The sequence below is a fragment of the Fragaria vesca genome, linkage group LG3, assembly GCF_000184155.1.
Source record: "Fragaria vesca subsp. vesca linkage group LG3, FraVesHawaii_1.0, whole genome shotgun sequence".
Lineage (NCBI taxonomy): Eukaryota > Viridiplantae > Streptophyta > Magnoliopsida > Rosales > Rosaceae > Fragaria > Fragaria vesca.
Genome location: NC_020493.1, coordinates 17,278,261 through 17,297,554, shown reverse-complemented (window position 1 = coordinate 17,297,554; position 19,294 = coordinate 17,278,261). Strand labels below are relative to the sequence as shown.

At 39.3% G+C, this 19,294-nt stretch overlaps 2 protein-coding genes across 2 annotated transcripts; both read right to left on the bottom strand.

Moving 5' to 3' along the window:
* Window positions 1–1,178: 1,178 nt before the first annotated feature.
* On the bottom strand, window positions 1,179–3,368 carry LOC101308659 (flavonoid 3'-monooxygenase-like). The gene is made up of 2 exons (XM_004295854.1): window positions 2,466–3,368; window positions 1,179–1,799 (listed from the first exon to the last, which is right to left on the bottom strand). The coding sequence occupies exons 1-2, from the start codon at window positions 3,366–3,368 to the stop codon at window positions 1,179–1,181; spliced, it is 1,524 nt and encodes a 507-aa protein (XP_004295902.1).
* Window positions 3,369–4,235: 867 nt separating this feature from the next.
* On the bottom strand, window positions 4,236–5,678 carry LOC101303308. Its single transcript, XM_004294480.1, has 4 exons — window positions 5,663–5,678; window positions 5,438–5,556; window positions 5,165–5,305; window positions 4,236–5,052 (listed from the first exon to the last, which is right to left on the bottom strand). The coding sequence occupies exons 2-4, from the start codon at window positions 5,507–5,509 to the stop codon at window positions 4,492–4,494; spliced, it is 774 nt and encodes a 257-aa protein (XP_004294528.1). The 5' UTR covers window positions 5,510–5,556; window positions 5,663–5,678; the 3' UTR covers window positions 4,236–4,491.
* Window positions 5,679–19,294: the final 13,616 nt, after the last annotated feature.

The following is a 19,294-nucleotide window of genomic DNA, read 5'->3' as shown; positions in this document are numbered from 1 at the left end:
TAAGGACCAACATCAATTGGGGTACCATTCACGGTAGTCATCTTCTCAGCAACTCAGCAACACAACTGCAATCTCACAATACACAAAACCAAGGAAAATCTTCTATGCTATACTACTTGTTTCTTCACAGAATGGGACTGTTATTTCTCAAGGAAAAGCGTAGTTAGCATAGGGACTTTCTACTGGTATATATAGTGGCCTAGAAACATAACTCGTGCTCATCCCATAAGGAGTCCGAGTTCACTTAATGTTTATCAGATACAAGTCTTTAGGTTTATCTCAAGAACTCAATGTTGATCAGGTTAATCAACTTGATAAGTCTCCAACTTCTAATGAGAGACATACACCTCAATAGATAACAGGATAGAGTTTTACATTTATATTTCTACTGATTATATTCAAGTTAATCTCAAAACTATTTTATGCAGACAAAGATAAATGCAGCGTCCAATATTATTTTCCAACAAATGTGTGTTGTTTGCAGGGATGGCCTCCATCACTTTGACGGTGCAGAAACAAGTAAAACAACAGATATCTGCATTGATGAGCAGCAACTGATGATTACTCGCTTGCCTTGTGGGCATCTTTATCATGGAGATTGCATTGTCGAATGGTCGAAGATGAGTCACTTGTGTCCCTTGTGCTGAAACCCGATGCCAACACTAGTGGAAGAGGTGGTGGCCGTGGCTCAAGCTGATGAGCCATCAAAACCACCAGGGTGGAGGCTGAATTGGCCTATGATTCTCAGTGTCCAGTGGTGGTCTATTAGCTTCTATATATTCTGGTTTGCAGGTTCTATTCTGGTCGCTAAGTTGTTTACCCTTCAGCTGAGAAATGTTAAATGTACCTTGGTTTATCATTAGGTTTACTGGGATTCAGACACATAGTTCATTGAGGACTATTGAAGCTCACACATGCAGCCTGACTTTTTTAAATCTTAACTACGAACGCTACATGATTTTGAAATCTTCAACAGTTGGCTGTGGAAGAAAATCTTAAATCTTTTTTTGTTATCATCATCTTGGCATAGTTATTCCGGACTATGTTAATAGATTGATAGTTCGAGCAACATAACTCACCGGTAATAATGCAAATTGAATTAGACATAGCGCAATTTCGAGCAAAGGAGGATGCAATTTACACACCTGTTATTTACTATTTATCAACAGATCTCAAGGCTACTCATAAAGTGCTGGATCTGATAACCTTGGAGTTGGGATGGCAACCAAAGGTATCTTCTTCTTCAATACCATACCAAACTTCTCCGAAATATCCAACTTCTCTCCCTGTGGCAGTTTCCAATCAAAAGAATGCAGTAGTGTAGCAAGTGAATGCATCACCATCCTCTCAGCCATTGCTATCCCTGCACATATTCTTCTCCCAGACCCGAAAGGAAAATACTTGAAGTCACTCCCACTGTAATCCCATTTACTCTCCAAGAATCTAGTTGGATCAAACTCCAATGGGTTCTCCCAACTAGAAGGGTCTCTATGTATAGCCCAAACATTAACAAAAACCCTAGACCCCTTTGGAATGGTATAACCTCCCACAGTGCATGTCTCACTTGAGCAATGTGGGATTAATAGAGGCAGGACTGGGTGCAAGCGCAGTGTTTCTTTCATCACTGCATATAAGTACGGTAGCTTGTGAATGTGAGACTCTTCTACAATGCTGTCTTTGCCTACTACAGCTTCTAATTCTTGATGGATTTTCTCCAACACTTCTGGTTTGTTCAAAACTTCCGACATTGCAAATTCAATTGTATTGGAGGATGTGTCCGTGCCACCCGTAATCATATCCTGTAAACAACAAAGTTAAAGAGCTGATCGTTTCATATGAACTCAGAAGCAAAAAGAAGAAAAAGTTTGAGGATACTTGAACAAAGGCCAACCATGTTTAGGTTATTTAGTTGAACAAAAGCATAAGCATTAAGAATTAGTTTTACTAGCTAATTTTAATGAAAGCCTGCGGAAAATTGATGCTCTATTGCTCTTTTACATTATGAACCATTCTTCCGCAAGCTACAAAGACAAATTACTTGTTAATTTTGCTGTTCTTAGAAAGCTTAAATATAAGTAACATTATATTGAATATCACACTCCAACCATGGAGGATCCTCTTCTTCCCGCATCAAGTTGAAATAGAGATAAAGAACCAAGAATGTGACACCATATTGCTTGCGGTAAATAAGTTGATAAGATACTTTCACAAACCACACACTTATGCTAGTAGTCGTTTAATTCATAGATACTCTTGTACAACAATTACACGGATGATCAAGTACCCCATCTAGAATCATTAACAAAACAAACCAAAAATAGAAAAAGAGATGAGTAACAATAGTTAGGTCAAAGTTAAATCAAAACTTTTCCTAACAGTGTCAGGATACGCAAAAATGCTTCTTAGACTTAAAATTTAATCTCTCAACACATGTGAAAAGTTAAAAAAACATAATCACGACGTACCATAAACAATGCTTTGATGTGGGTCATAGTAAGCACGGTCTTGGAATCTCCCTTGTCTTTTAGGCGCAGTAAAAAACTCACAAAATCTTTACTCCCCTCCTCCTTCTCCATCTTTAGCCGTTGATCTATCACCTTTTCAAATATCGCGTCAAACCTCTTCACAATTACCTCCATCTGCTTCACCACGCCTTGCAAGTCAAACCGGGCCAAACCCGGATAAAAGTCCGAGACATTCGGCTTCGCCAGCAGCTCCGTTATCTTTGATATCACTTCCCGGAACTCCCTCCCGAGCCCGGCGGCCTCCTCCCTCACAGTTCCGCCCCACAGCATGTTGGTAACCACGTTCAGCGTGTTCAGAAACGTCCGCTCCCCCACGTTCACCGGCGACCCGACCCGACCGTAGAAGAACCCGACCGTTCGCAGGACCTGCTTGCGGCGGAGATCGTGGACGGAGTCGAGCGTGGTCTTGCTGAGCATCTGGAGCACGCAGACCTTCCGCAGCATCCGCCACTCAGGGCCGTACGGGGTCCAGGCGATGTCGGAACCGCCGTACGTGGCGGCCAGGCCGGCGGCGGGGACGTCGTGGTTGGCGAAGATGACGTCATGGTCCTTGAGGACCTGGCGGGCGAGGGAGGGGGAGGTGATGACGACAGCGAGCTTGGTGCCGAGGCGGAGCTTGTAGATTGGGCCGTAGGTGTGGGCCAGGCCCGCGAAGTAGGAGTGGAGCTCCGGGTCCAAAGACAGAAGGTTCCCGACCAATGGGAGCCCGCGTGGACCTGGCGGCAGCCGCGCGTTGGAGTCTGACCTCTTGTAGTAGAGCCACGCGAACCAAAGGGCAACGAGGGAGAGCGTGACGACCACGCTCGAAGGCCCGATGGTTCCGACGTCGGAATCGGATTCCATAACTGGAAGGTGGAGGAAGTTTAGGTACTGAAAATGTGAGACTGAGAGATAGAAAGAAAGAGAGGGCCTCACAATCAATTTATTTGCAGAAACTTGTGACTGTGTGAGGTGGTGGATTTGGTGTTAGATGGTTTGTGTGGCTATGGTTGTGTTAAGTTCGACCGCATTCAAACATGCAAGTGCTTAGTGATCAAAATGCATCATGTAATTCTTTTCCCTCTGTAAAAACAGAGGACAAAAATGCAGCTCCTGCTCCATCTCCGATCAGTTATATCCCAAATTGGCATATAATTCTCTTCAATGCCCTAGCAACGTGTCTTTAGGGCAATTCATGCCCTCCATTCCTTCGTACATGTAGAGCCCATAATGTCCCCGTCGCCCGTCGGCAATTCTAACTAGTGCTTCAGCAATGGTCCAGCTTCTTCTGCATGATTCCAAAACCTCTCCTACGTATAAAACAAGGACTTAACACCTTTGTTTCTACGTGAAGCTGAAGATAAATCAATCTGGATGAGAAAATATATGCTTCAGAATGTCCTCCTGAATCATGACCGACCTAAAGTTGAAGAAATTAAATTGTCACAAATGTAGTAATTTTTCGCCTGACCAACTCCCTTCGAATGTTTTCATCATACTCAAAGTCCATCCATGACTGCATAGGAAGCTTGTGATGGTCCTGCCCTCGTCCAGAAATCTAGAAGCATGCTCACCCATTCTTATTTACCAATATCCTTCAATAATTCATATTCTTGTTAATTTCTCTTCAGTTTTGTATTCCTAAACATTTAAATCAATTTTATGACTATCTACCCAGCAGAAACAAAATCTTGGTACTGAAAAACAATAACAAGGCATATAAAGTCATTTCATATAAAGCTGAAGCTAATTAGTGACTAGTGTCATAGTTTCATTGTGTGAATAAAAGCTCTATCGAGTCTTATATAAACAGACAAGAAGCCGAACAGTGTAATAGACATGGGTTAGAAAAAAAGTGAACTCCGATCCATGAACCCTTGTCAACAAAATAGAACCTGCAACGTTGACAGAAATGCTGATAAGATTAGCACTACCTCAGTAACTCTTGGATATATTGTAGAATTTCCCGTAGTATGACATGTAACCTCTAAACTTGTGATTTTGGTAATTTTCTCATCATCTGCAAAACACAATGATCAGTAACCTCAGCGGCCAATTTGGCCTCATGCCATGCGAGGACATAGGCATGGGGCTTCTTGAACCACCCATCCAGGTACCCTTTGCAATATGCATTTTCCTTTTCCTTCTCCGCCATTTCTATCTTCTCCGCCATTTCATTCCTCTCGGCCTCCCAAACTTTCTTCCCTAATTCCAAGCTGTCATGTTCCTTGTACCTCTGCTCAAGCTCAGCCTGGGTCTTGGACAAGTTCTGAACGACCTTGTTTAGCTCTCTTCCAAAGATCTTGAACTCCTTATTAAGTCTCTTAGTCAATTCCTTCTTCTCAGCCTCCCATGCCCTCTTGCCTGACTCGAACTCAGCCTGTGCCTTGGAGAAGCTGCTTTGAACCTCCATTAGCTCTGCTCCCATATTGTCCAGCTCGCTCAAGGCCGAATCTCGCTCCTCCAAAGCTTGATTGTACTCCTTCGTTAAAACTTCTCTTACTGTAGCATCATACCTCTCCACCAGAGCAGTCGAGCAGGACCCAATCTGGACACAAACATTTGACACAAACGCAAGTGCAGACCTAATTCAAAACTCAACTCAAACCAAAGTACTAACACAAAATAAAATGTCAAGTGAACCAAATGTAGCTACTTACAGAAGCATAGAGTAGAGAAAGCCCAGCTCTGAGGTCAGTGTTAGAGAATTTCTCAAGGTTGGGCAGAACCAGAGCACTTGCTTCTTCAGAGGTGGTGCTTGGAGTATCCATCAGAAGCCTCTTCACTGATTTCCCACCACGCTTTTACGATTTCAAAAAATATAGAAGAAATTAAATTAGTTGTACTGTGAGGACATTTAACAAACACCTGGCGTGCAACAAAAACACAACCCAGCTTGGTAACACCAAAAGTTGAAAACAAAAGAAACTCACCGGAGGAGTGCGGTGTGGCTTGAGGTGAGCACCATGGGTTGATTTACGAGCAATGTTCTTGGTACGTCCCATTTCTTCACAATCACAGATGATGCAGAGGACCCAAAGTCCCAAACAATCTAACACCCACAAAAGAAAGAGTTGAACAGTCGGAATGTGTAACAGTAATGTACAAATTAATCTAAACCCACTAAATTAGAAGGGGAATGAAAGTAGGGAGCATACATAGAGCTTTGCAGCTTGAAAGAGAACAGAAAGCAGAAATCTGGGTGCTTTAACCGGGCGTTGCGGTGGGTTTTCCTTTTTCAGTACAGGCTCTGCTTCCCGCTGTTTTGTTCTGCGGCCATTATAACTTCTTTTTTTCTTTTTCTTTTTTTTCTATGCCCATTATTTAGTTTTTTATTTTCTCATTCTCCCCAAATCCACTTCTATCGGGCCTGTAAGAGCATCTCCAACAGCTTCCCTATTTTCTTGAAATTCTCAATTTCGGGAAATATAGAGCTATTTTTAGGTCCGACAGCTTCCTCATCCACTAGTCGAAAAAATCACTTAGCCGATGGAACAATAATATTTTCGTCGCCTAAGATCTACTTAGTCGACGGAAAACCTTCCGTAGCCTAAGTTTTCACTTAGCCGACGAAAAAATATTCCGTCGGCTAAGATCTTCTTAGCCGACGGAAATTTTTACCTAGCCGACTGAACATTATATATAAATATAAATGATTATTTATGATAACTTAGGCGACGAAAAATTATTCCGTCGCTTAGGTTATATCTTAGTCGACGGAAATATCTACTTAGTCGACGGAACCAAATTTTAAAAAAAAAAAAAATTAAAAATTTTTTGGCGGGATAACTGCCGCTTAAATATTTTGAACTTAAACGACGGAAAATATATTCCGTTGACTAAGTTCAAAAATTTTAAGCTGCAATTATGCCTGCCAAAAATTTTGAATTTTTTTCGGTTCCATTCTATAACTTTCAGTTCTCTCTCCCTCATTCTCTTCATCTCTCTCTCCTTAGCTCGTCTGCTTGCTCTCTCTCTCCCTCGTCTGGTTGCTCCCCCACCACCGTGGCGCCTCCTCCTCCTCCTTCGTCGCGGTACCTCCTCCTCCTCCAAGGAGCGCCGCCTCCTCCTCCTCCTCCTCTTCTCAGCGGCAACTCCTCCTCCTCCTCCTCTTCTCGGCGGCACCTCCTCCTCCTCCTCCTCCTCCTCGCGGGGTGGTTGACGTTCGGACGGTTACTCTCCGCGGCATAAGTAAGGCAATAAATCGTCGTACGTACGGTTCTTTGACGGTAGAATCCCGGCGAGTTTAGCGTCGGAGGTGGAGTGGAGTTGTTCGGGAACACACAAACATAACCGTCGTGGTCACCGGAGAAGAGGAAGAGAAGGAAAAGAAAAAAAAAAGAAAAAAACCTAAAAAAGGAAAAAAAAACCGCCAGTTATTACTAAAAAAAAAAATTAAATTTTTACTTCCGTCGACTAAGATCTTAGGAGACGAAAATATTCCGTCGACTAAGAAAAACTTAGTCGACGGAAAAGTAATTTCCGTTCCGTTGACTAAGTTCCGTCGACTAGAATTTTGGCAGACGGAATCATGCATCAATTCTGTCGGCTATTGTCTTAAGAGACGACGCTTAGCCGATGGATCTTAGCCGACGAAAATTCCGTCGGCTAAGATCTTTGCAGACGAAATATATGTCTTAACCGACGGAACGGTTCCGTCGGCTAATAGCCATAATCCAGTAGTGATCTCATTCCCCAAAATGGGGATGAAGAAGAAAAGGAAGCCTTCATTCCCCAAATTTGCAGCAAAGCTTTCATTCCCCAAAAAATTAAATTCTTCACGTGCTCCAACGAATTTAAGACAACAATAAAATATTTTATTGGGTAGTTTATTGTTACAATGAAATATATAATGTTTTTTTGTTATAATTAATGATGATATATTATATTTTATTGTTGTATTAAATGCTGAAATCTCCAAAATGGAGAAGCTGCTGGATTTTGATCATAATTTTTTTTTGGAGATTTTAGCTCTTGCTTCCCCATTTTAGAAAAATTTTGGAGAAGCTGTTGGAGATGTTCTAAGAGCACGTTTGTTACACTGTTTGAACAGGATTGGACTGTCTTATCAAGAAAATAAACATCATTCAAGCAAGCTAGGACTTAATTGAATGAGACTATGCAAGTATGCAGTCTCTGAGAGCAAATGCACCCATTTTGGGTGGGTTTGACCAATTTTTAACCCGTATTAATATACTATTCATCCAAATCAGTCTTTAGTCCTTTGTTCGACAATACAACAATAAGATCGATCATAAGACCAATTACTATTCACATTTTATATGGACAGTCAGATCTTGATCAGAACGGCCCATATTAAAGAGTCATTTGGAAATTTGGTTTAAATAGATAGCCCCATGTGCATGTCCACTCTCCATGTGCAATTTGGTTTCACGTGGGCCTCGTGGAGAAATTGGTCATGGACTGAGAGATGAGTCAATTAATTCTTAACCCAGACCACAATCTATCATGGTGGGTCCTGCATGGGGCCCAACATCAACCCAGTCCAATTTGTTGCTGCTGGATACAGTTTTTGGTCCAACCTCTCAGTCCAACCCATGCAAATAGTCATCTGCTGCATTTGCTCTGAAGCAACATTTTCTTCACAAGTTTATTAGAATTAATTTTTCTTTTTTTCCCAAACATCGGACTCTGGAAGCGGGTCTTAGACAGTGCATGAGAATTTTTCTTTTTATCCCAAGCCTTACCAAGAAAATACTAGAAAAAGCTTCCGCAAGTTTTGTGTTCAGTTTTCCACAAGTTTACTACCATTTAATTCGTTGTTTTTGTTGGGTTCCAATGTTGTTCGTTTAAGACAATGTTACACTCTGATATTGAGTTGTGTTAGTTTGGAATATTAATGGTAAGAAATGTCATATTTTTCTATTGAATCTGCCTTGTGTTAAAGATTACACTCTTGTAACTGATGAGTTTCCAAATTTCTCTCTTTCACACCATATACTGGATTATCTTTTAGGTATTCCTCGACCTAGCTAATAGGATAATTACAGGTGTACAGCTGATCAAATTGGGGAATGAAGTAGTGGACTGATGAAGTTATGCAATGGGGAAATGCATATATGAAGAACATTTATCAGAAGTTTAGAGTCGCCTTCTATGAACAAAGGTTGAGTGGTGAACTGCTTCAATTGGATAAGCCCTTCTCTCAAAGCGTCAGCCTCAGCAATTAGCACACTAGTGAACCCAAGATTCTTAGAAGCAGCAAGGATGGGATTGCCATTAGTCCCTGACTGCAAAACCTGCTGTAGCATGAGAGTCATCTATGACAGAACCATCAAAGTTGAGCTTGCTGGTATTTGAAGGAGGAGGGTTCCATTCGATGATAGGAGACAACGGGGATTTATGTTGGGTAGGTGGCAGGTTGGCTAAATTATACTGATGAAAGTGGTAGGCTGCTTTATGGGATAATTGTGATGCTGAAGAGGTGGTATTTTTGAAGATGGTATTGTTTCTGGCTTGCTATTGATAGTAGCATATATTAAGGACTTTAGCAATGGTGGAAGGGTTATTGTTCATGAGACTATTCAACCAAGGGCTAAGGATGTTGAACTCTAGGAGTTAGGGACATTAACATGAGATCAGTTCCAAACTTGCTGGGTGAAGCTGCAATGCATTAACAAGCGATCAGCAGTTTCCACTTCAGAATTACACAACACACATGTTTCAGGAACAAGAGGGTCATATTGGTGAAGACTTGTGTAATGCTTTTGCATGCGCCAACGTAAGCTATTAAGAATGAACCCTCATCAGAGCACCAATTCGCTTGTGTATGGTTGCTCACTAGAGCTCATGTATTGAAATGTTAAACCTTTTATTTTCCTTTCTCTATAGTTTACTCTCTCAGTTTGTTCTTATTCTTTCTAATTTTTGCATTGTACTTTGTGGCTTTTGTCTTTCTTTAATGGAGTTTCCGTTTAGGGTTTAGGCCAGGGTAATGAATGGTACTAGCATCTTAAATTCTTAACTTGCTTTAAATAGCAACGAAAAACATGTATCCACGGCATTCTGTCTTCTATCAGGCACCCATTAGTTAAAAAAAAAAAAAAAAAAAAAAAAAAGAAGGAATTTCCGTTTCATAAAAACAACAACAATATTGCTATACAGTCTATACTCTTTAACAATGTCAAGTTTGCCAACTTTTAATTATCCCGATTTGGTTGCCATCGGGCCTTTTTTGTTTTAGCAGAAATCAGTTTAAGGTTCGCGTACTGTTGTTCTTCCCAACTCTTCTTGAATCGAGTCTCTCCGATTCTTTGATGTTGTTGAAGATGATGCGCAGAACCACATCTTCTCATTCTTATTGCAGCATCAGCAGCACAAGAGGTATGCCATTTCTCACTCTGCTGCTACTTCTACTACTACTCCTGTTGCTTTGTTTCATTCTCGACCCTCAAACCCAAAATCATATCTAGAGAAACCCAGTGAGAGACCCGGCCCTGAAAACCCAAAGTAGTCACTAATCGTGAGGATGTCTTGAACGTGTTCGACGAAATGCTTCACTCAAAGTCTTGACTCTTAGATGAAGCAGAAAAGTTTATTCAAGAAATGGAAAAGAAAGTTCTTGGACAAGCCTGGATGTATTTAAGTGCTTAGTATAATGAATCATTTGAAAACAAAATATCATTTTGAGGCTGGACCCAATTTTAAGCTTAGAATTTTCATTTCCTGTGCTGTGTAACTTGTTAGATACTTTACTACATCACCATTGCATCCCTAGGTCTAGTGTTGTGCATGAGGTGGATGTTGCCTTGAGAAGTAGACATTAGTTGCTAAGCTAGACTTGGGTCAATTAATAGACGGCTCAATTTCCTTATGCTGAAAACGCACAGAATTAAATTGGTTTCCAAGTTTGGGGATGATCTGCTATATTTGAAACTTCAAGCTCACAAGCAGCTGTCAGTTCATCCTAGGCCATCCCAGTAACTATTGCCCGGATACTTCATCCAGTCTTCCATGTTTCTATGTGAGAAGAAATTGGGGTCCAATGCAGTTGGTTTTTTTGACACATCTACCTCCCACACTTGTTCCAAGTGATCAAAGGTTTTCCAGCAATGCTTTTAGCTGCGGGAATGTTTCAAAATTGCTATGCTGCTACAACCATCAGCTGATCCAGGGAGTTGGTGCTGCACGCAAAGATGCAACTAGGGAGGAAGCAGATGAAATCATCGTGTACCAGTTCAATTTCAGTGGAGATATGGGGAACCGATTAGTAATACATCCCATTGAACCAACCAAACCAAACCATAAAGTCAGGGTTATCGATTTTGTAGAGGAAAGATTCTCTCAAAATGCAATGTTTCATTACCTATGATTTTTAGTTTGAATGTTGACACTTGTCACATTCACAGCTGGCCTCGCTTTTGTGACCGTTGTGCGTTACACACCATTTCCGGCTTATTGTCAGATCTTAACCTTGAATTGGATAACAAAATGTCTATTTTTCCTTCCATTTTTCATCGCTCTTCCATCTCTGTTTGTTAGTATCTATCAATATAGTCAATAGTTGGTACACCGCACACACACTCTTTTCTGAATTCAACTTTTGCATCCAAGAGGACCAGAGAAAAGAAAATGAATCTGATGGAGCTGCAAAGAAGATATGGTCAGCTCCGCGAAGGTTTTGCTGTAACATTGGGCAAACATAAGGAGAGAATCCTGGTTCATTTAGAAGGTAAGCTCTTGATCTTTTCTCTTTCTTTTCTTTGTTTGGTTGGACTTCAGTGGTACGCTGTAATTACTAATTAGTGCCTTGAATTTTTTATTCCTGTGGTAGCTATTTATTTACTTCATCTCTAACTCGTGGTATTAGAAATTCGGAAACTTCAATTGGAAATGGAACAAGATACGAGCGAGACCACGAGCGAAATAAGGAAAGAGCATGAGTTGCGTGTAACTCAAACGGTATCATCTAATCTTATTGTTCCATTTGAATTAGTTTCTGGTCAAAAATTACAATTTATGAACTTGGGCTCTGTTTGGAGACTATAGAGATCAAAGAATTTGAACTTCTGCATTATAAGTTTCTGCAGTAATGACTAATGAGATCAGAATTTGAACTTGGGCTTTATCAAAACTTTCCTTAAGAGGAGCCAGAATCACTTGTCCCAAGTAGTTTATGGTTTTGAATGAGTGAGATGGTAGCTTGATCAGTGTAAAACTAAAGTGATCACCTCAGTCTGAAGTTCCAATTCTTAGTTATTGTGCCTCGTAATTAGTGTTTCACATGAGCGAACTTTTCTTCTTCAGGTTGAGAGGTCTTGTTTGGAACGAGAGAAGGCTCATGCTGATATATCACGCTTGATAGAAGAATTAGAGGTTTGTTTTCAATCAGTTGTAACTAGGTGCATGTTTTTGGTTGAATCAATATTCAATAGTACATTATGAGTTCTTCATGCTTTGTTTTACTTGAAACTAGGAGATTGAGTACCTTATGATGAGAGTTGCTAGGCCTGAAGACCACTAAATGCTGAGAACAGAGAGTGGATTACATTCTATGCATAAATATGTGGTCAAGCAGGTAATATTTCAATGTTGTGTTATGAATTGTGTCCTAAGTTAGTAGTCAAGTGCACTGGTATTGTATTCTGAAGTTCACTCTCTTGGAATTGGATAATATAACCCACGTTGTGGGTTGAACGCTTAGGAGAATTGTTTGTGTATGCCGAGATGTTTTTTCAATGTTCATCTGTTGTAGGATAGAAATGCTTGTTGAACCAAAATCACACTCCCTAAAATGGTAGCTCTAATCCCCAAATGGATCAACCTAATCAAAATACAAATGTGATTACATTGACTTTACAAATAGCATACAGATGTAGCCACCAGGGTGTGTGTCCACAGCATTTTGGCTCCTGATCTAGTCTACAGGAGTATCCCTCGGCAGGGGCAGAGCCAGTGTAGCCATAGGCTGCTGAACTTAATAAACATGTGAGTGTGTGTAAATCTAAATATAAATAAATAAATATATAGAGGCCCAGTCCTTCTATGCTGCTAAAGATGTCCTTATTTATTCTTATGGTTGGTGAGGATTTTCAATTTAGACCAATTTTTCAATCGAATTTCACATCTCCACAGTCTAGTCTTTAGATACTAATGTGTAGATCATCTCTGCAAATTTTCAGCTAACTTGATAATCATTAAGGCCATCAAAATTGCATTTTTCTGTTATAAACATGAACGGTTCAAGTTTGACAAAATTCAGCTCGTCCATTGGTTTAATCGAGTTTGAGTGTCTTACCGATTATTAAATTGACTGAAAATTTGCAGCGATGATTTACATGTTAATACATAAAGATTAGACGGTGGAGATGTGAAAATTCGATTGAAAAGTGAGTCTAAAATAGAAATCCACATCATAAAAATAAATAAGGACATCCTTACCTGAGAAAATCTCTATAGAGGCCTATATATACTCATTTTTGCCTAATAATGCTTTCTCGCAGAGACTAATTTGTGCCTAGAGACCGTTAGAACGTTTTCTCCTCCATAACTACCAAGAATAGATATGATTTAATTACAATCAGCGTTATTTAGTGTTGCTTTCAAACTTGGGTATGGGGCCATGCAAGGTCGGCGAAAGCAACACTAGATATAGACCTGTAAATGGACCAGATCTGGAGCGGATCGACCTAAATCCGGATCCGGATCCATAATAGAAATTTTGGATCCGGATCCGACCCGTTACCCGTCGGATCTTTGATAGCTAGATCTAAATCCGGATCCAACGGGTTAACGGATACCCGACCCGTTAATCCGATCCGTTTATAATAATAAATATTTTCAAATTTTAAATAATAATTTTTTAATTTTATCATAAATTTTCATAAAACACTAATGAAATATTATAACAAAATAAAGGTTTACATTAAAAATTGAATTACATGGCCAAAATACTTCTTAACAATAAACTAATACATTCAAAATACTAGACCTCCAATGTATTTATTAGCAAAGAGCATAAAAAAAATATACGCATAAGTAATCTTCAACTTCATCAAATGATCATACTTTAGATGCAATTTAGACGTTTAGGTTATCCAAATAATTATTATATTATTGAATATTTATCAATAATATTATATTTATAAAAATATTATTTAATTATTTTAAAACGGATCCGGGTCCTTAACGGATCTGATCAACCTCGATCCATATCTGATCCATTTAATAAACAGGTTAACGGATCCAGGTCCTTAATGGATCAACGGGTCTAATTTTCGATCCAAACCCGTTTAAAAACCACGGATCCGGAGCGTGTCCTGATCAAGATCCGGTCCATTTACAGGTCTACCAGCGACCAGACCAATCAAGATCTTCATGAAATTTTGAGAAGGACAAGATGATTTAAATCTGCCATTGGCCGGACAAGATGGATGCATAACGCCTTCTGCAATTTTATTTTATGTTTATTTCTTCAACAAATCATGGTTTTTTGCTAAAATAATATCTTTTCAGTTTTTGGTACGGCAATATTGGCTTAGTCTCGGTATGCAAAATTTGTGTGCCTTTGGTTGTCCTAGCAAAGAGGTGTAATACCTGTATTTTAATTCTATTTATAATTAAAACAGATTTTACAAATGTGATGAAACTTAAATCTGGTTAGGCCCGGAAAATAATTAAGTATGATTGTGCCTCTTTACGGTGAAAGACTTGCCCAACCGGGAATCCGCTTAGTTCGGGTTGTCCTCGTTGGCCTTAATGCGAGGTTGTCCTCTTGTTCGGGTGTTCTCCATGGCCTTAATTTAAGAGGTATTGGGCCTAACTGGGGAAAAAAGGAAATTAAATGACAAATTTGAAGAGAAAATTTGGTTGAGCATAATTGCTTTGAAATTTCAACATCTGGAATTTGTTTATGGAATTTGTGGAATTTTTTTCGATTATTCATGGTCACTACCCAGTGATAGCCATGGCATTAGATTTGAGCTAGGGTTTGAAGGAAATGAGTTAGTTTGAGAGAGAAACGAACTGAGAGTAATATCATAATGAAGAATTCTTCTATTCACAAAAGCTTGGTTACAAAGTAAGGGAAGTCTCCAGCTATTTATACAAAGAGATAAGGTAACAAACTAACTGAAAGCAATAGCTGGAATTGGCTATAACAAAACCCACGTGACATGCTCTCATTTGTAGCTTCTAGAATCTGTTAAAGATAACTAACAGCTGGTCAACATATTTTACTGCATAGTCAACATCCTCCCTCAAGCTCAGTTAGGGATGCTAGCCTGAGATTGACACAGTGAGTTTTAAAAATAGGAGAAGTACCCTTTGTCAGAATATCTGCAGTCTGTTCTGTAGTGCATACATACTCAAGTCGAAGATCATTATGCTGAACTCTTTCACGGACAAAATGAAAATCATTGTCCAAGTGCTTGATCTTAGAGTGGAAGACAGGATTACAAGCTAATGCCAAAGCAAACAAGTTGTCACATTTAAGCAAAGGTGCACATGGAATTTGAATCTTCAAATCACAAAGAAGATGTCTGATCCAACTAATCTCTGCTGCAGTATTTGCAAGACTTCTATACTCAGATTCTGTAAAGCTCCTTAAAACAGTACCTTGTTTCTTAGATTGTCAAGACACTGGACACAAGCCAAGATAGACTACGAACCCAGTAGTAGAGCGTTTTTGTATCACTTCTCCAACCCAATCAGCATCACAAAAGGCCTTCACAGTCACAGCATTATGTAAAGCACCAACAGAACTATAAAATATGCCCTTAGAAATTGTACCCTTTAGATACCTCAAAATCCTTTTAACAGCAGCATAATGAACATCTGTGGGACTAGTCATGAATTGACACACTGTATTTACTGCATATGCTGTATCAAGACAAGTGAATGTTAAGTATTGTAATGCTCCTACAATACTTCGGTACATAGCAGGGTTTGTAAGTGGTGTACCTTGATCAGCTGTCATCTGAGAATGTGGAAGACAAGGAGAGCTGCAAGTGTTAATAGATTCCATTCCAGCTTTAACAAGTAAATCTTTTGCATACTTAGTTTGACTGAGTAATATTCCTTTCTGAACCTTTGTAACTTTCAGACCAAGAAAATATGACAAAGAACCAAGATCTTTCATATCAAATACCATGCTTAACTCAGAGATGACTTCATGAATACCTACTACATCTGATCCGATTATAACTATATCATCCACATATAATAACAAAGCAACCATTCCTGCATCTGTATGTCTAATAAACAAACTAGGATCTGAGCGTGAGAAAGTAAAACCCAAACTTGGAAGAAAGCTGGTGAATTTCTCATTCCAAGCTCTTGGAGCTTGTTTCAAGCCATAGAGTGACTTTCGAAGTAAACATACATGATTAGGATACTCTGAACCAATGAAACCTGAGACATGTAAACTTCCTCCTTCAGATCCCCATGTAAGAATGCATTCTTGACATCCAGCTGTCGTAACTCCCAATTATTCATAGCAGCAAGAGCTAAAAGAACCCTGATAGTGTTTCATCATAATCGATACCCTTAGACTGACTAAAACCTTGAGCAACTAACCTTGCTTTATATCTTGAAATGCTGCCATCAGGATTTTTCTTTACTTTGAAAATCCACTTGCTCCCCACAATATTCATGTTTAGTGGACAAGGAACAAGAGTCCAAGTTCCTTGTTTTTGTAATGCCTCAATTTCTTCTAGCATTGCATGATCCCACTCCACCTTGCCAGTAGCTGCCCTGAAAGACTTTGGTTCAATTACATCACTTATATCAGATACAGCAGTAAATCCACTGAAGAAAGGATATTCAGTATACAATTTTTGCTGAGCAACTGCAGAATAACAATAAAAATCCTCAAAGCTCTTCTTTTTAACAATACCATTCTTTGCTCAAGTCATCATAGAATGATCATTGTAATTTTGATGAACAATAAATTCAAGCTCTTGAGGAAGATTTTGTTCCAAGTTTCCTCCAAATTGCAAAGCATTCAGTTCACTTTCATTCAGAGCAGAAATGTCATTTGTGACTATACCTTGAATTGCATTCTCAACAATATTTGTGACTATACCTTCAGCTGCAGTCTCAACTGATATGCCACCACCATTAGAGCAATTTGCACCATCTAAAACATCCTCAGTAATGTTAACAGTAGCTGCATTCTCAATATGATTTGAATCTTCAACTGCATTCTCAACTGAAATATGCACATCATTAACACCAATATCTGAATCTGAGTTGTTAGTGGATCCAAGAGAAGGCATGTCGACTCTTGATGGTGCACCATGCAAGGTAGAACATGCATTAATAACTGACATAGCTGGGACAAGCATCCGGGAAGAAGGAAGAGTAGTGACAGAGGAAGAAGGTGGAAAGAAAGTAACAGGATCAATGGGGGGTGACAATGAAAACTTGGAGTTATGGAATGGAAAAATGTGTTCATCATGAATCACATGTCTTGACATCCAAAGTTTATTATGAGAAATACTATAGCAGAATACTCCCTTGTAACCTAATGCATAGCCCAAGAAGACATATTGTGTTGTCCTAGGGTCCAACTTGTCATGAGCATATGGTCTGAGATAGGGATAGCATGAAGAGCCAAAAATTTTCAGCTGAGTAATATCTGAAGGTTATTAAACAAGAGCTCATATGGAGAAGACATGTTCAAAGATTTGCTAGGCATTCTATTAATTAGATAACATGAATGAGCAACACTGTGAAACCAAAAGTGTTTAGGAATGCCTGTTGTAGACATTAAAGTGATAGCTGTCTCTACTATATGTCTATTCTTTCTCTCAGCAACACCATTTTGCTGAGTATAGGGACAAGAAATTTGATGCAAAATACCTTTTGAAGATAGAAAATTATGAAAGGCTTTACTATTGAATTCACCACCTCCATCTGTTTGAAACAACTTGATTGTTGAATTGAATTGAATTGATTTTCAACAAAGGCACAAAAATGAACAAATTTGGCAAAAACATTAGATTTATTGATAAGTGGAAAAATCCACACAAACTTTGTACAATCATCGATAAAAATAACATAGTACTTATGTCCTTCTATGGAAAGACATGGAGCTGCCCCATACATCAGAATGAATCCTAGTAAAGGGTACATATGTTTTTATTTCAGAATCTGAAAATGGGAGTCTATGCATCTTGCCTTCTAAACAAAAAGAGCATACTGAACTAGAAATAGAACTAGGAATTTTTATTTGTGACCTAGATGACATTTGGGACATGATAGGGTGAGAAGGATGACCTAGTCTTTGATGCCATAATGAGAATGGAGAAGCTGAACTGACAAAAGCAGGTGGATGAGATTGAGAAATGGAAGATGTTGGTATAGACTTGAATAGAAACAATCCTCCCTCACTACTTTTCCTTGGTAAAGTACTGTTTTGGATGCCTTGTCTTGCACAGCAATATTAGCTTCGTCAAGAGTTATAAAACAATCATTATCTCTACATAACTTGGTGAAAGATAACAAGTTAACTGCTAAGTCTGGAACATGAAGAACTTGGTTTAACTGTAAGATATGATCAGCAGGTTTAATGTAACTAGAACCAGTGTGTGCTACACTTAAACTTGTACCATTACCAATGGTTATTTTGTTGTCAGAAGCATATGGTTGAGCAATGGTGAGATTTCTTAGCTCTGAAGTCATGTGATGTGTAGCACCAGTGTCCCCAATCCAGACTTCACTATTAGATTGACCATTAGATGAAGCAGACATATTATTAGAAGAAGAAGCCCCACTGCTAGGATGAAATCCACTAGGAAAACTAGAGCTAGATGATCCATTAGACACCAGATATCCTCCTCCTTGAGTCTGTTGAAAGACACCCTTGACATTTGCAGTTGACTGAGCAGCAAGAGCAGTAAGAGATGAAGGAGGATCAGATCCTTGATATGTAAAGTTTGTTCTATGAGAACAATTCAAAGCAACATGTCCCTTGAGTCCACAAATCTGACATGTCGGAATAGACAAAGATGGATGTCCATCAGGAACATCAGTTCTATAGAAGCAATTTGCAGCAGTATGACCCTTCTTGGAACAAATCTGACATTCAGGAGATGGACCATTGCTCTGAGTCCTATATTTTGACTGAGAAGTTTGTTGAGACTTATAATCAGGGTTCTGATAACAAGTACTTGTAAGATGACCATGTTTCCCACAAATTTGGCACTTGTGAACTCGAAAACAAGTATCCACTGTATGGCCTCTTTTCCCACAAACTGAACACTCAACACCACTGCCAGTAAAATTGCTATCTTTAGTTTTTCCTTCAGTTGTATCCCAACCTCTGCCAGTACCATGTCTGTTTGCATCTCTTGATCCATTATTAATTACCTCTAGCCATCATAGTAGACATGTTGGACAAAAGAGAAAAACTGCCTTCGATTCTTCGCTCTGCAGAAAGTAATTGGGACCTCAAGTCTCTCATAGAAATAAGAGTTTCTCTACCTTCAATTACAGTCCTCACAGTAGAGTATTCATCAGGTAATCCATTTAAAATCACAATGACAATGTCCTCATCAGAAATGGACACTCTCACAGATAGCAGTTGATCCTTAGCATTTTTCACACACTGCAGATATTTTTCAATTGTTTCACTTCCCTTGCGAAGTGTTTGCAATTCAGTTTTGAGCTGCATAATGCTCACTCTTGACACAGCTGAGAAACATTCTTGAAGGGCTATCCAAGCTTGTTTAGATGTCTTGCAGCCAATGATAACATCTACAATGTCCTCATCCAAGGTAGCCATGAAAAGGCTAAGAAGAGTCATATATGTTTGTTTCCAAGCTTTA

Excerpts from the sequence above, each read along its gene's own strand:
- LOC101308659 (XM_004295854.1), bottom strand. The coding sequence starts at position 3,368 with ATGGAATCCGATTCCGACGTCGGAACCATCGGGCCTTCGAGCGTGGTC. Across the intron at positions 1,800-2,465 it reads ACATCAAAGCATTGTTTATG|GATATGATTACGGGTGGCAC; the intron begins GTACGTCGTGAT and ends TGTTGTTTACAG.
- LOC101303308 (XM_004294480.1), bottom strand. The coding sequence starts at position 5,509 with ATGGGACGTACCAAGAACATTGCTCGTAAATCAACCCATGGTGCTCAC. Across the intron at positions 5,306-5,437 it reads AGCCACACCGCACTCCTCCG|CGTGGTGGGAAATCAGTGAA; the intron begins GTGAGTTTCTTT and ends AAATCGTAAAAG. Across the intron at positions 5,053-5,164 it reads TTTCTCTACTCTATGCTTCT|ATTGGGTCCTGCTCGACTGC; the intron begins GTAAGTAGCTAC and ends GTTTGTGTCCAG.